The 14,954-nt window shown below is 46.9% G+C and overlaps 2 protein-coding genes across 2 annotated transcripts in view; one reads left to right on the top strand and one right to left on the bottom strand.

Moving 5' to 3' along the window:
* Canx (calnexin) overlaps positions 1–14,954 on the bottom strand; it is a 1,018,992-nt gene that overhangs the window by 404,950 nt on the left and 599,088 nt on the right. The window lies entirely within an intron of this gene.
* Positions 1–14,954, top strand: part of Adamts2 (ADAM metallopeptidase with thrombospondin type 1 motif 2) — a 193,194-nt gene that overhangs the window by 122,584 nt on the left and 55,656 nt on the right. The window contains exon 4 of the mRNA XM_051180771.1: positions 11,012–11,214. Coding sequence (XP_051036728.1) covers positions 11,012–11,214 — 203 coding nt within the window. The remainder of the gene's footprint in view (positions 1–11,011; positions 11,215–14,954) is intronic.

Genomic DNA, 14,954 nt, shown 5'->3' with positions numbered 1-14,954 from the left:
ATGGCCCCCATGGGGCTGAGCCTGCTTTCTGCTTCCAGAGCCTCCTAAGAGCTTGCCTGCTGCCAAGCAGGGCCTCTTGCCATGCCCTGATTATGCACCTAGGTAAACATATTTTATCTTAATGATCATCTTTGGGGGAATCTGCAGTCACAGAGTGATTATGTCTTCGAAGTTAACAACCGGAGGACTGACCTTCCTGCAGATGACCTCGCCTAGACTGGCGCCTCAGTCTATGTTCTGTAAAGCTGCCTCTGCCCAAGATTTCAGGCCTGACCACATGTCCCTGCTAAGCCCAGGTCATCAGCAAGACGGCTGTGTTAGGCTAGGGAGATGTGTCAGTTGAGAAAGTGTTTATCTGTAAACATGAGGATCTGAGTTCTAGTTCCCAGACGGACATAAAAAGCCCAGCAAAGTAGAGTGTACACCTGCAAGCCCAGTGTTCCTACAGGGAGGTAGACAGCAGAAACTGGAGACTCCCAGGAGCTCATGGGCTAGCCTGGATTAGCAGTAGCAATGCTACCTGCAACAAGAATTGACACCTGAGTTTGTCATTTTACCTGTGCATGGGCACTGTGACGAGCCTGCTCTCCCTTTTCTGAGCAGTGTAGTAGTTTCTGTTCTTCCTGAGTCCTAGGGAAGGGAGGAATCTGCTCTAATCCACAGAGCTGATACCTTAGACCAGCAGCATGGTATGGTCCCTCTGTACACAAAGTGACTTTAGCAAGCTGTGTTTTCACTCACCTTGCTGAGCCAGCAGAGATCTGGGGTATCCACAATGTCTTGAATGCAAGTGATAGTGAAGGAGGAGAGCAAAACTATAGAAAAGTATTTAGCTGTATTTTCTTCTAGTATATCCATGACTTCGTTCTGATTATACCAGATTGTCTTAGTCAGTTTTGCCTTACAACAAAATGTTGGAGGTGGCTAACCTTGTAAAATAAAGGGGTTTATGTAGCTCATAGTTTTGACACCTCAAGGGCATGGCACTGGTATGGACTTAGTTCTCTTCCTCTACCTCTTCCCCCTCTCCCTCCCCCTCCTCCTCCCACACTCACACACACACACACACACACACACACACACACACACACACACACACACACGAAGATGGCTCTATGGAAGTGGGGTTCTTGGCAATCATAGTCTATCTTTGGGGTCTCCTTGCTTCAGTATGGTCAGTTGTTTTCAGCGTCTGAGGCATGCTGTCAACCGTGGCTCACTTCCCATCATCTTCCCTTGTTGTTTCTGTATTGAGTTCCCAGTTTCCTGTATTTTGTATCTCACGTTTTTCTTGGGCACATCTTTCATTTGGATGGACCCTCTCTTTCACTAGCTTGTCCAGAAGAAATAATCAGCAGGTAAATGTTCTGGAAACTTGCATGACTGGAAATCTCTCTATTCCAGTGATGTACTCCATCAAGAATTTGGGTGTGAGACTGTAGTTAGGTTCATTTTCCATCAGGGTTCCAAATGTTTTCTTCTTCGTCGTCTTCTTCTTCTCCTCCTCCTCCTCCTCCTCCTCCTCCTCCTCCTCCTTCTTCTTCTTCTCCATTGTTTGTCTTCTTCTAATGCTGCTGTGACATCTAGGCAATTCTGAATCCATCCCTTTGTCTATACTTCTGTGGCCTGCTTATCACTGCTTGTTCTCAATGGGAGCTTTCAGACTCTCCAGGCTGCTGAAGTGTTGCAATCATTTGATGTGCTTTATTCTCCTCTTTGGGCACTGTATGAACCCTTTTCCATCTGAGAATACCCTCCAGTTAGGAGAATTTTATAGAATGATTGGTACCCTCCTTTCTGTTTTTCCATGCTCTTTTTGAAGCTTTTATTATCTGGGTGGTATGCAAATGAGCAAAGCTTCTCAATCTATTACCATTTTTCAGATTGACTTATGGTTTTACTTTATAGGAAAGACCTCAACTTCATTTTCTAATCCTGTCACCGACCTGGAACTCACTTTAATGTTCTTCCCCGTTCTTGTTTAAAGTATGTAGTATCTCCCCTCAGCATTAAGAGGAGACACTAGCACAAGCTTCCTGTTCCTAGTTCCCTACAGAGTCCATTTCTTTCCTGTGTTAAAAATTACTGCAGTTTTGTACAAAGAAGTTGGCATGAAATCACCCTTTAGATGGGCTTCATTTGGAGAACTACTGGCTCAGGACCACAGAGAGCCAAGAGGAGCTGCAGTGGGCATTCAGAGAGACAGATAGCAACAGGACCCCAGAGGGAGAAAACATGTTCTCTTCCACTCCCCCAAAGGAGCTTTAATAGTGACAGTAACTGCCATGTGGAGCATGGAGGTTCTAAAAGTCTTACTCTTCAATGCCAGAGGACAAAGTGAGTTTCTGGCTTTTACAGATTTTGGGGGCAGGTGGGCAAACTCCATACCACATGGCCTATGCTGTCCAGGAGTCACACAGCAGGAAGGCACTAGACAAAGTTGTAATTAAATGTTGTCCTTGGTTTGGGGTCAGGGCACTGGGCTTGCTCATGGCTGCAGGGGGTAGAAAGAACTGGGCTCTTTGAAGATCTATAACATCAGAGTGTGTCTATCAACTCTGTTCAGGGGAGCTATGTGGGGGTTGGGCTGATGTCAGTGAGAGAGAATCAGGTGGAGAGTCTGTGATCCCATGTCCCTTTCCTCTTATGGTGAGTTTTTTTGCTTCTTGGTCTTTATCTGTAGTGTCAAAGGAGCCCACTATAGAGATGATGGCCCTTGGCTGGCCACTCATTTGTAAAGGTAGGCAGTAGACATGATTCTATGATGACTGAGACCCTGGTGTTTGTAGGTGGGTGCATTTTGCTTCTTGGTTCCTCGGAGTACTAGCCCAGGCTCTGTCTGGAATGGTGAATGTCTGGCACCAGCATCTTGGGAACAAATGGGGAAGAGGACCTTCAGTGAATCCTCCAGTTTCTAGAGTGGTACCCCCACTCTTAATCACACCAAGTGCTTGCATCCCAGAGACCTTTTACACTTCTTCAAGGAATACTCCAGATCAATACCAGTCCAGACGAGGGGCATGGGACATGGGCAGGGGTTGGCACCACCCTTCAACTAACTCATCCGTCTCCCACCCTGCTCTTGGATGGTACTTGATACATCAATTTCTAAGCTTTGGGTGATTGTGGCACAGACTAGAAGAATCCTGGCTCTTCTCCATACCAGCTTGGGGCTCAGCTTGAATATATCAAGTTTATTACCACAAAAAACTCTCCTGCTTCCCAGCCGATGACTGTCTGATATTGCTTCTCTTCTTCTTGCCCTGGGCTTATAGCTTTGGGACTTTAAAAATAAAAGTCCCTGACTGACACTTTCCAGACAGATGGATTCCAGAAAGGAGTTAAGTGAGCTGTTTATGTTCAAGCCTTTATCTTTACCCAGATGTCTGGGTGTGTCCTTGAACACTTTATTCAGTACATTTCATGGTATCAACATACTCTGTTATAGTGAATATGATTTTATAATACGTAATCTTAATTTTAAGAGTTCATTTTTGTTCATTAATCTTTTTCACAAATGTCTTCTAAGTAAGTTCTGGAATTTGTTGGAGTTTAATGATTCTTTTGTGGTTATATTACACTTACAGATTAATTTGGATAAGAATAACTTCCAGTGCAACATTCTATCATTTTTGTCTCATTTTATTGTAGGTGGAGTTTTTGTCGGGACCACCAACTCCAAAATAAATGCACAGAGACTTAATTATAAATGTTTGGCCAATAGCTCAGGCTTGTTCCTAGCCAATGCTTACAACTTAAATCAACTCATTTATATTAATCTACATTCTGCCATATGGCATTCCCTCTCTTTTATCATGCACCTCCTGTTTCCTCCCGGTGTCTGGCTGGCAACTCCTCCTCTGACTCTGCTCTTCTTCCCAGTGTCCTTAGTCTGGCTCTCTCTCTCTCTCTGTCTCTCCTTCTCTCTCTTGGTTTTTTTGAGACAGGGTTTCTCTGTGGCTTTGGAGGCTGTCTTGGGACTAAATCTTGTAGACAAGGCTGGTCTCAAACTCACAAAGATCTGCCTGCCTCTGCCTCCTAAGTGTTGGGATTAAAGGCATGCACCACCACTGCCCAGCTAGTCTGGTTCCTCTTGACTAACCTTATCCTGATCAGCTATTGGCAAGTAAGCTTCTTTATTAAACCAACCATAGTTACATATATTCACACAGTGTAAAAGGATAAAATATTCCACAATTTATTGTGGACCCCCCTTTTTATTTTAGTTTTGGAGTGTTAGACTAAATTACCTTTTGTTTGTCTTAAACCTTCATCATTTTTATTTATTTCTCGGTATTATGATGGTTGTGCAGATTTCTCTCTCCCAGCCCAATTTTCTAGCTGGTTGTTGTTCTGGATAAGCAAGTTATCAATAGCTATGCTCTCACTTCATGTAAGATTAGATGTGTCTATTCTTTGTGGGTTGGGAAGGACTTTCCTATAGAAGCATCTAGACTTTCTTTTGGATACTTTTTCATCTTCTTCTAGCTATCTCTTTATTTAGTTCTCTACTCCAAGTGTTGAAATTTATACCTTCTATTTAGTCTACGCTTATTAGAATTAAAAACTTTTTTAAAAAAGATTTATTTGTTTATTTTATGTATATGAGTGCTTGGTCTGCGTGTATGGCTTCATGCCAGAGAGAACATCAGATTCCATTATAGATGGTTGTGAGACACCATGTGGGTGCTGGGAATTGAACTCTGGACCTCTGGAAGAGCAGCCAGTGCTCTTAACTGCTGAGCCACCTCTCCAGGGCCAGAACTAAAGGGTTTAAGGCCTTCCTTTTTACAGTGATTCCTGACTTTTGTTCCAACATTAGCCGCCATAGACACAGTTTTTTGGTTTTCTTTGTGTCTCAATGTTTCCCACACATGCATGAAAAGGGTGTGCTTTATTTATTGGTGGCTTGCACACTGGATCGTCTTATAAATTCAAGTCCTTTATGTCCACTCCTAGTGTTTTCTCTAACTCGTGTGTTGCTTTCGGGAGTAAGTGTGTGACTGCTCACACCTCACTAGGCCTTGCCTTCTCCTCACGTCCATTTGGTGTGCTGGTGAGAGCAGTGGATGTCTTCTCATATCTTCTTCAACCTATTTGCCTTAGCAACCCATCCCCTGGAATGCCTCAGATTTTATTTTGAGTCACGAATGACATTAAGACACCTCATTTCTTTTTGTTGCCAATTACACGATATATGTTTGGTTTCTTCACCTGTTTGCTTTCATTTGCCCCCCCCCCTCTTGGTTTTCCCTCATGTGTGTGATTCATAGATGGCTCTTGCCCCAGTTCCCGCTCCTCTACCTGTCACCACGCTTCCCCCCTGCTCCACCTCACCAATATGATCTTCCCAGCCCTCCATGTTCCAGCCTCTCTTCCCAGACCAGACACGCCCTTCTGCTGGGTCCTGACTTCCCACTGCATCTCTCTGCCATGACTCCAAACCCTCCTAGTCCCAGGATCCCTATGGGACACTGGGGAAGCTGAGGCCTCCCAACCCATGGACACCGTCTTCCAACGGTCTCCATCCAAGGGCAGAGAAGCAGTGAATGCCAAAGTAAATCCACAAAAGATGTGAGAACTGCACAACTGTCACTCCTGCGGGAAGGGAAGAGGGTATTATCTGGGGAGGAGCTGAAGGAGGACAGTCTTGGAACTTAGAATGAAATGAGTAAGGGTCCCTCGAGAAGATGACATTTCAGCTGGAATCCGTTGGATGGGAGGAGGAGGGAGGATCATTCCAGGGGAGCAGACAATAGAGTCTTCCCCTGTCATGGAAGAGTGTGCTTCTCTATGTCACAGGTCCTAGACTTACCCCTGTTGTCCCTGTGTTTAGTGAGGGCTGTGGAGGTAATACATGGGGATTGTGCCAGTAGGCTTTGCATTAAGTTTGGCAAAAGACCAGAGAGAAACAACTTAGGAGGTCACAGGTTCAGCGGTTTGGGGCCATGGTCACTTGGTTTTGTTGCTTCTTGCTGTACTGTGGCAGCCGACGTCATGGTGTGGATGAGGAGGTTTCCCTTCTCATGCCCACCATGAAGCAAAGACAGTCAGGAAGGGTCTGGATCCCAATAATTGCCCCATCAAGGGTGCAGCCCAGGTAACCTAACTTCCTTTCACTAGGCCCAGTCTCTCGAAGTTCCCACCACCTCCCAACAGTGACATAGGCTGGAGCCTGAGCCATGACCTTATGAGCCTAGAAGCCAATTGAGAGCCAAACTTCACTGGGAGTGGAGATCAAACATGGCCCCCTCTTCCACAAGTTCTGAGCCCAATGAGAAGGCAGGCAGCAAGACCTTAGAATTGTCAGCTATAGGCTACCTTCCCTCTGGGTGTTCCAGGGGCTTCTCCAGGGCTTGGCCATGAGCTAATGTAGAGCAGGAGCAGCAAAGTGAAGAGGCCAGCCCAGCAAAGGCACTGGCATAGACTTGCATAGGGCCCTGCAAGTCCTTGGGCATCCTTGCACTACAGGGCTAGCACCAGCCCTATCATACACTGGCTTTACAGAGTAGAGCCAAGGGATCTTTTCTGCCAACCTTGGTTCCTCTAAACCAGCCCTTGTGCTGGTGGAGCATGGGGTATCTTCTAGACCATCTGGATAATATTGGAAAGGTTGGACATGATGGTACATGCCTGCAATCCCATCACACAGGTGGCAGAGCTAGAAGTACAAAAACATCCTGGTCCACAGAATATGTTCTAGGACAGCCAGGGATACAAGGTAAGATCCTGTCTGGAAATCGATCAAACAACAAGAAAACACCAATATTGGGGAATGTACCCACATCTTACTGTGGCATATATTCTTATTGCAAGGTCACACTACTCCTAAAATAAGAAGCAGTATTCTTTTTGTTGTTGTTGCTATAGATAGGGTTTTGTGTGTTCCATGCTGGCTTTGAACTCCTGTAGCCATAGCCAAAAAATGACTTTGAACTTATCCTCTGAGTGCTAGGAGTATAAGCATGTACCACATGACCATTTTATGTAATATTGGAGGATCAAACACAACTAGGGAAGCATTCTACCAACTGTTCTAAGTGCCCAGAATCAGATTAAGTATTCTTTAGGGAACAAATAATAATATTGGGTCTTGGCCTGGTCTCAGGTCCCAGCTCCTCCTCTCTGGCAATGTGGCTTAATGGACTCAATCTTTCTGCTCTTTTATTGCTCCTTGTTGATTGTCATAATCCATTTGGGTTGCTGTCATGAAATACCTGACATTGGCCTATTTATTAAGAAGAGATGCTTATTTTGCTCACCATTCTGGGGAATGAAAAGTTCAAACAACGTGTTGTTGGATTCCTGGTAAGAGCGCCCTCTGGTTGTGTCACAACATACCAAGTGGCATGATGTGGTAGGAATATAGTCCAGAGGAAGAAAGGAAGCCAAAATGAGGGTCTGGTTTCCTTTTTTATAACAGCAATATCCCCTAGAGGAATAACCCAGTCCCAAGAGCCCGATCCCAACTCCATATGATGGCATTGGTTCTTTAAGGAGTCTGGAGCTCCTGTGACAATAATTACTTCCTTTAGGCCCCCCTCTTAAGAATATGGAATCTCAATAGCTAATGTGGGGACCATGCTTGCTGCTCTGAGACCTTTAAGGGACAAACCAGAGGGGTGTCAGAACAGGAAAGAACCCTTCTTTTTTGTGATGAGTGAACACAGTTTCGTCACTGTGAAAAGCTGTGCACATGTCCTTGTCCTAGAAGCCACTCTGAGGATGCTCAAAGATGCAGCCCTCAGCCCCTGGGTTCAGCACCCATTGCTGTACAAAGCTTATGTAGGTGGGCTTGGTACTGCCTTCAGTCTTCCCTGGGCAGGAACTCTGCTTTCCCCCATCCTCTCTCCAGCCTGTTGATCTACTCTTAGCATCTTTCCTTTGTCTTCTAGAGACTCTTAGACCAGGGCTCTTGGATATGGTTTCTGCTGTGTCATCCTTATCAAAGCAAAGAGAGCTCCAGATGCCATCTGGAAGGGTCCCCAAGCAAGGGAATGCCAGGAACCAAATATCTTTCATTTTAAAAGCTAGGCTCCTGTGATAGACACACAGGCAAGGTGGGGAGGGTCAGACAACCAAGCCATGGCTCTTTAGGCCCCTGTTCTCTCTCTCGTATCTGTCAGCCCCCTCCCACTTGGGGACCAGTGATTTCTCCTTGTGTGTATGTGTTGCTGGGAGAGGGAGCTACAACAGAAGAAAGAGAAACTTCAGGTAGCAGTATCTTCCCGCCTGAGCAGGAAATGGGCAGCATCGACAGTTCATCACCCAGCCTGCACTAGTAATGAAGGATGGGTCACGTGAACTATGGGCCAAGGACCAAGTGGAATAAAGGCCTTTAGGTCATGCCAGTAATCCAGCATGGCTGGGTAACCCCTGAAGGCCAGGACTGCTGTCAGAGGGGTCATTGGGAGGTTGGCCCAGGACCTTTTGGGAGCTTGTAGCTGGCCAGAGTTCCCTTGGAATGACAGGCATGTCAGGCCTAGAGTGTAGCCTGTGTTAAGGTCATAACCATTGTGAGGAAAACAGGGGTGTCTCCATGATTGATGAGGTGGACTCTCTGCCTGGCTGCCAGCTCCCGTAGGAACACAGGAGGGCAGGAGGGCAGCAGGTTCCCATGGCCTTGGCCCACCTGCTATGTCCTGATAGCTGGAGCAGACCTGAGGGAGGTCTCAGAGTCAGACTGCTTGCCGGGGCTGACCTATCTCTCTGCTCCCTGGTTTTGGGACCTCTACCTAGGGCTGGGCTTTAGAGAAGGTATTCTAAAAGGTAACGCCCAAGAAGTCACTCCTTAGGGTAGCTAACCTCGGTTGTCATATTTACACCCTGGGAAGAAAGCATCACAATAGTGGATTCCCTCCATTGTGTTGGCCTATGGGCGTGTCTGCAGGGAATTTTCTTGACAACGAATTGATGGAGGAGATCTTAGCCTTCCCCTAGGCTGTATAAGGAAGTAAGTCAATAAGCAGGGACCCCCCCCCATGGTCGCTGCTTTAGCTCCTTCCTCCAGGTTCCTGCCTTGACTTCTGATAATAGCCTAAAACTTCTAAGACTTTGATAAACCTTTCCCTGACCAAGTTGGTTTGGGCCAGTCTTTTACCACAGCAACAGGAGAGCAAATTGGGGACCCCTCCCCACAAAAATCATCATGGTAAGAATAATGTCTGCAACAATAATTACCATGCTCAGGTGAAATTACCATTTCCAAAACATCCTTATACAGCCCCTTGCTTTGGATGGGCCTGGAGCATCCTTATACAGCCCCTTGCTTTGGATGGGCCTGGAGCGCGTTAAACTACAGTGTCCAAGTTGGCAGCCCAGCTACCTTGGGGATTAGCATCAGGAGGGTACTTTCTGAGACCTTTATGGGTCAAGAAGTCATTAGGCTGGCGGGTGGCTTCCCTGGCAACATGGACCCCTATGTGCTCTCTCAGTACACCTAGGGGAGGTGACCCAAGGATGGCCCCTGGGTGTTCTCTATGGTTTCCAGTGTGAAATCTCCCAAGTTTCAAATGCTGTTGGCAAAATCAGGTATTTTTAAAAAGTACCTGGACCCAAGGAGTACCTCTTCAGTCTGCTATTCCCCTGGAGCTGCCTGTGTGTGACCCTGAGCAAGATGGGGGCAGAAGGTGGTGTCTACCTCTTTCCCCAGAGAAGAACTTTTTTCTGTGGAAATTACCATCTTCTTTGCTTCCCAAGGTGGCTCTGAAGGTGAGCTGTCCCTGCTCGCTGAAAATGCAAAGAAATAAATGCATGAAAATAGAGCAGCAATCCCTCAAGCCTTGTGTCAGGTTTAACTCCCAGGCGGCTCCTCTGGAAGCATCAAGATGGCCCTGAATCATCTCCAGGCAGCTGAGCAGAGCAGCACTTAGCTTTCCCTGGGGCCCTTCCTGCAGGGCTAGCCCATTCCCCATGCCTAGGTTAGCCCTGGGCAGGACCTAACATGTTTGTGCATGGGTGCATGGGTACATTGCGAGCAAGCTATGCACTATAGATGTTCATTTGTGTGTTTGAGAATATATGTGTCTGTGCCTGCAGGTTTATATACATATATTATATGGTGTGTGTGTGTGTGTGTGTGTGTGTGTGTGTGTGTGTGTGTTATATTATCAGTTTGTAGTGTTAAAGGTAAACTTGAGGGCATGGAGTGTCTGCCACATAAGGGTTCCTTATCTGTAAAATTGAGGCAGTAATTTGTACTGAAGATATCCACTGTGTGAGTGAAGAGATTTGCTGGGTGGCTGATGGTGGTGAGGTGGGAACCGAACCATATGCTAAGCTGTCTTGTATCATCATGAGTGGCCACCCTCAGATGTTTGGTCTCACCAGTGTGAACTGGATGGAAATCAAGGCAGACAGCATAGCTGTAGAGGCAGTGGGCATGGCATCCTGCTCTGATCCTGTTGGCAGTGGGCATGGCATCCTGGGCAGTGGTTCTGTTGGTAGTGCAGATCCTTGCCCTCACTGAGATCCCTCAGACTCCACATCTCAGCATGATCAGTGCATAGCAGGTACTGACCATTTTTGGGGGCAGTCAGTCAGTCTCCCAAGGTAGACTGTGGGAGGTGTGATGAGAGGGACTTATATGGGTCCCTGAGCAACCCCATCAGCACTAGGGTTGGGTGCAAAGTTCCCCTGGTGGAGAAGGGATCAGACATGTAGGTCCTAACTCAGGATATGGGTATCAGACTGGTCTATTCCTTGAAAGATTGGGAGATAGATCTGGAAGGGAAGCTAGGAGTGAAGAGACACCATGTGACAAATACTGTCTTGGCCGAGCCCCAGTTTCCCCAGTTTTGTTTGTGTTTGTCAGTATTGCCCCTCTCTAGACTTCTACTTGTTCTGTAAATGGGCACAATGCTGTGAGTTTTAAATGAGATAATGTTCACTCTAATGCCACCCTGATGCCCGACTGGTGACTGAGCTGTACCCAAATGGGTTCTCTCTTTCTGTGATGGCCCTGGGGAGGAGGTGCTGGGCTGCTACCAAAGAAGGTGTCCTCTCCTTCCAGGAGCCTCCCGGGGCAGACTGGAAAGCCTCAGCAGAGCCCTGGGCGTCCTGGAGGAGCGCATCAACAGCTCACGGCGGAGGGTGCGCAGGCATGCTACCGACGATGACTACAACATCGAGGTCCTGCTGGGCGTGGATGACTCAGTGGTCCAGTTCCATGGGAAGGAACACGTGCAGAAGTACCTGCTGACACTCATGAACATTGTGAGTCAAGGCTGGGGGGTAAGGGAATAGGAGTCGAGCCAGTCTCTTGCAGGCAGGACTTGAGTAGGCAGGGAAATTGAGCTCGGATGGGGACCAGGTGGTGGCTGAGTGGGTCCATGAGTGGGTCCATCTGAAAGTAGACATTGGCAAACTGGCCTAGAAGATGGAATTGATGGTTAGTGTCAATCGTCCACTTGACAAACTGCAGGGTCACCTGGGAGATGGGTCTCATGATGTCTGGGGGAGATTATCCAGACTGCATTCATTTAGCGGGGAAGATTCCATCACTATGGGTGGCACCATCCCTTGCCATGACCCTGGGCTGTGTATGAGCAGAACAGGAGCAGAGCAGCAGCACACATCCCTCTCTGCTTCCTGATTGTGGGTGTCATGTGACCAGCTGAGCTGTGCCATGCACTGACCCTCTATGCGTCCCCATTGTGGGTGTCATGTCACCAGATGCCCCCATGCTTCTGCTGCCTTGATTTCCCCACTATGAATGACTGTACCTTTGAACTGGGACACAGAATAAACTCTTTCTCACTTCAGTTACTTTTGTCAGAGATAATAATCACAGCAATGGGAAAAGAAACTAAGACAGAGGGGTACCAGAGGGCTGGGCTTGGCTCTAGGGTTGGGCTTTAAGGGGCAGAGCAGAGCTGGCAGGCTGAGATCTTCTCCAAAGCCCTGCTAGGAGACTAGCAGTTGGAGGAAGGACCAGGCTATGACCATGCCCGTGCCTCTCGAGCAGAGCATGAAGGGGCTGCTTTGTGGGAGGAGGGAAGGCTTACAGAGGACCACAATGAACGAGGCCCTCCCAGACCTTGCTGGAGGTGGGCAGACAGAGATACAGAGGTGGGCTGTGCCCTGGGAGCTAAGGTGGCACATAGGTCAGCCTCTGGAGGGTCCTGGTGAGAAGATCCACCATGGATAGAAAGCAGGAAGTGAGTGAGCTGAACCCCAGAAAGAGATTGCTACCTGAGTGGTCTCCCTCCTCCAAGTTGCCCTGGTCCTTGGCTCCCTGAACTCTCACCTTTCCCCTGCAAAATTCTTTGTATTTGTACATGTTATTTTGGAGGGTGTTAATCTTGTATTAATTTTTGAAAAGTACCTTTAATTTAATAACAATATAAAACCATAGTCATAGAAATTAACAAAGCCCTAAGATATGGCTCTAATAATAATAGTAACAACAAAAATAAGTAAGATGGTAATGATTGCAATTAGTGATCTGTGGATGAGTGGCTGTGTGCCAGGCCCATGCTAGCCACTTTTGGTACAATATCTAAGGAAACATTCACACTAAGCCTAGAAGACTGGTAGATATGCAAATCTCATCAGTCTCCAGAATACATGTTTTTCCCCTAATTCTATTACTATCCAACTCATAGGGAAAGGGTGGGACTTGGAATTAAAAAGACTAGGTGTGTCCATGGGAGTGGGTTTCCAGTCCTCTGAGCCTTGGTGTTCCCATCATGAAAATGGGTCAGTTTTCTCTTGCACCCCGTAGGGTAGTTTAAATGGCATAATAAAAGTGAATGGTTTTTTTTTTAAGTGTCTAAGTAAGGTAGTGGCAGTTTCAATCTCCAAATAAAATGTGGTTTTGCTCACACAACAGTGACAGCATCATTCCTGAGGAGTCTGCAGAGGTCCCTGCCTGAAGGTGGGGTAGTCACTGGTCTTCTTGGGGCAGATGCATGAACATCCTCTTTCTCCTTGGTGTAACACAGGGCTCCTGTGTCACAGAGTTCATTGGAAGACATCTAAAACTTTCTCCAAATTTTGATCACATTCATGTATGCATGCATGCATGCATGCGTGCACACCCCTACAATCTAACTGTAGCTCTGTTTTAAGTAATGATAACGAGATGGCTTAGTTTCAAGAAAAATACCAGAAACATAAGGATTTTTTAAACGAATCCCGTCTCATCATCACAACAACAAAAGAGGGTTTTAGGTGATAAACCCGAGGTGTTGAGAAAGGATGTCTGGGTCATATCTGCTTCCCTTGTCACACAGATGTGCATTTGGGCATGAAACAAGTGTTTATTGATCAGGTGCTTATCCTCATGGGTGGGGTGGCAAGTCTGTCAGAAGGCAAGGGTGAGGCACAGAGTCCTGAGGCTCAGTGAGGCTCTGGGGGGAGGGCTCACCCCTCAGTCATGCTCCTTCTTCTGCCTCAAGAGTTCCTTGTGGACCAGGGAGGTAAGGTTTCCCCCATGCTGCTAGGGGAAACTGTGGCACTAATGATTAGTATGCTGTGATCTTTAGAACTTGGAAAGGGGCTTGCAAAGCTAGCGGGACATGTGGTGGCCTTGGAGAGGAGGAACAGTTGAAGGCCTATGTACAAGAGGACAACCTTCTAGAAAGTTGCTGTGTGACAGAGCTTTCTGTAGCTGTCCTTCTGGTCTTTGAAATATTGCAGCCACTGGCCAGGCTGGATCATGAGCTCTTGAAATCTGTCCAGGGAGAGTAAAGAACTGATCAGTCCTTTATATTCAATAGAGTTTTAAAGTTTAATTAAAAGCATTTCGGTGTGATAAAAGATAAGCCAGGCCTGGGGCTGGGAAGATGACTCAGTTGTTTGGTATAGCACTTGCCACATAAACACTAGGACCTGAGCTCGGGTTCCCAGCACTGATGCAAACAGCTGGGCTCAGTGGTGCACACCCACCATCCAAGTCTAGCTGGACCAGCGAGCTCCAGGTTCAGGGAGACATTATCTCAAAAAGTAAGGTAGAAGGCAGAAGTGATAGAACAGGACATCTGACTTCCTCCTCTGGCCTTGCCACTCACACAAAGGCCTGCCCACATATGTATACATAAGTGTGTGCACATGACCACACACACTCACACACCTGCACACCTATAAAAATAAGTGATGGAGGAGGATGCCTGACAGCTGACCTCTCCAGGTGCACACAAGTGTGCTTTTGCTCATGTGCAGTCCAAATAAAGAAGGAGAGGTTAGGCAGAGAATGACACACCTAGTGGCACCAGGCTGGGAAGCTGAGGCAGGAGGATCCCAAGATCAAGGCCAGATTTGGCAGCTTAATGAGCTCTTGTTTCAAACTAAAAATAAAAAGAGAGCTAGGAATGCAGAGATGTGGTAGAGGGCTTGCCAAGCACATGACAGTCCTAGAGTCAAGTTCAAGTGCACAGGCCATTTGAAAGCTCGCAGTTTGTGACATTAAGGTCATTCCTATGGAAGTACAAAGGTCACACCATCCATGCACAGGCCTCTTCATCTTTAAAGCTGAACCTCCCACCATGAAACATTAATTCCTCATCTGATCCCTTGGGACCCGGCTGTGACTGCTGATTTTGGTCTCTGAATCTGACCACTCTGAACCTCTATTCAGTGAATGTGTATGATATTTGTCCTTTGGGGATTAGCTTATTTAATTCAGTGTGATAGTCTAAAGGTTGTTCATATTGTAACATGTTGGAATCATGTGTGTGTGTGTTTGACTATTCATCTATACACTGTCTGTCTGTCTGTCCATCTGTCTGTGGTGTGTGTTGTTTTGCCTTGTTTTTGATACATGTCTTGCTATGAATCTCAGGCTGACCTTGCCTTCCCCTGCCTCCAACCTCTTGCACTCTGGGATCACAAGTGTACATCTCCATGCCCAACCTCCCCTCCCTTCCTGAGGCTCAGTAAGATCCATAGTATATCTAGACAGGTTTTGCTTAGCCATTCATCCATTGATGAGCACCTGGGTAGCCTCCACCATT

Source organism: Phodopus roborovskii, unplaced genomic scaffold (genome assembly GCF_943737965.1).
Source record: "Phodopus roborovskii unplaced genomic scaffold, PHOROB, whole genome shotgun sequence".
Lineage (NCBI taxonomy): Eukaryota > Metazoa > Chordata > Mammalia > Rodentia > Cricetidae > Phodopus > Phodopus roborovskii.
Note: the sequence above shows the minus strand (reverse complement) of the source record. Positions and strands in the feature narration are given on the sequence as shown.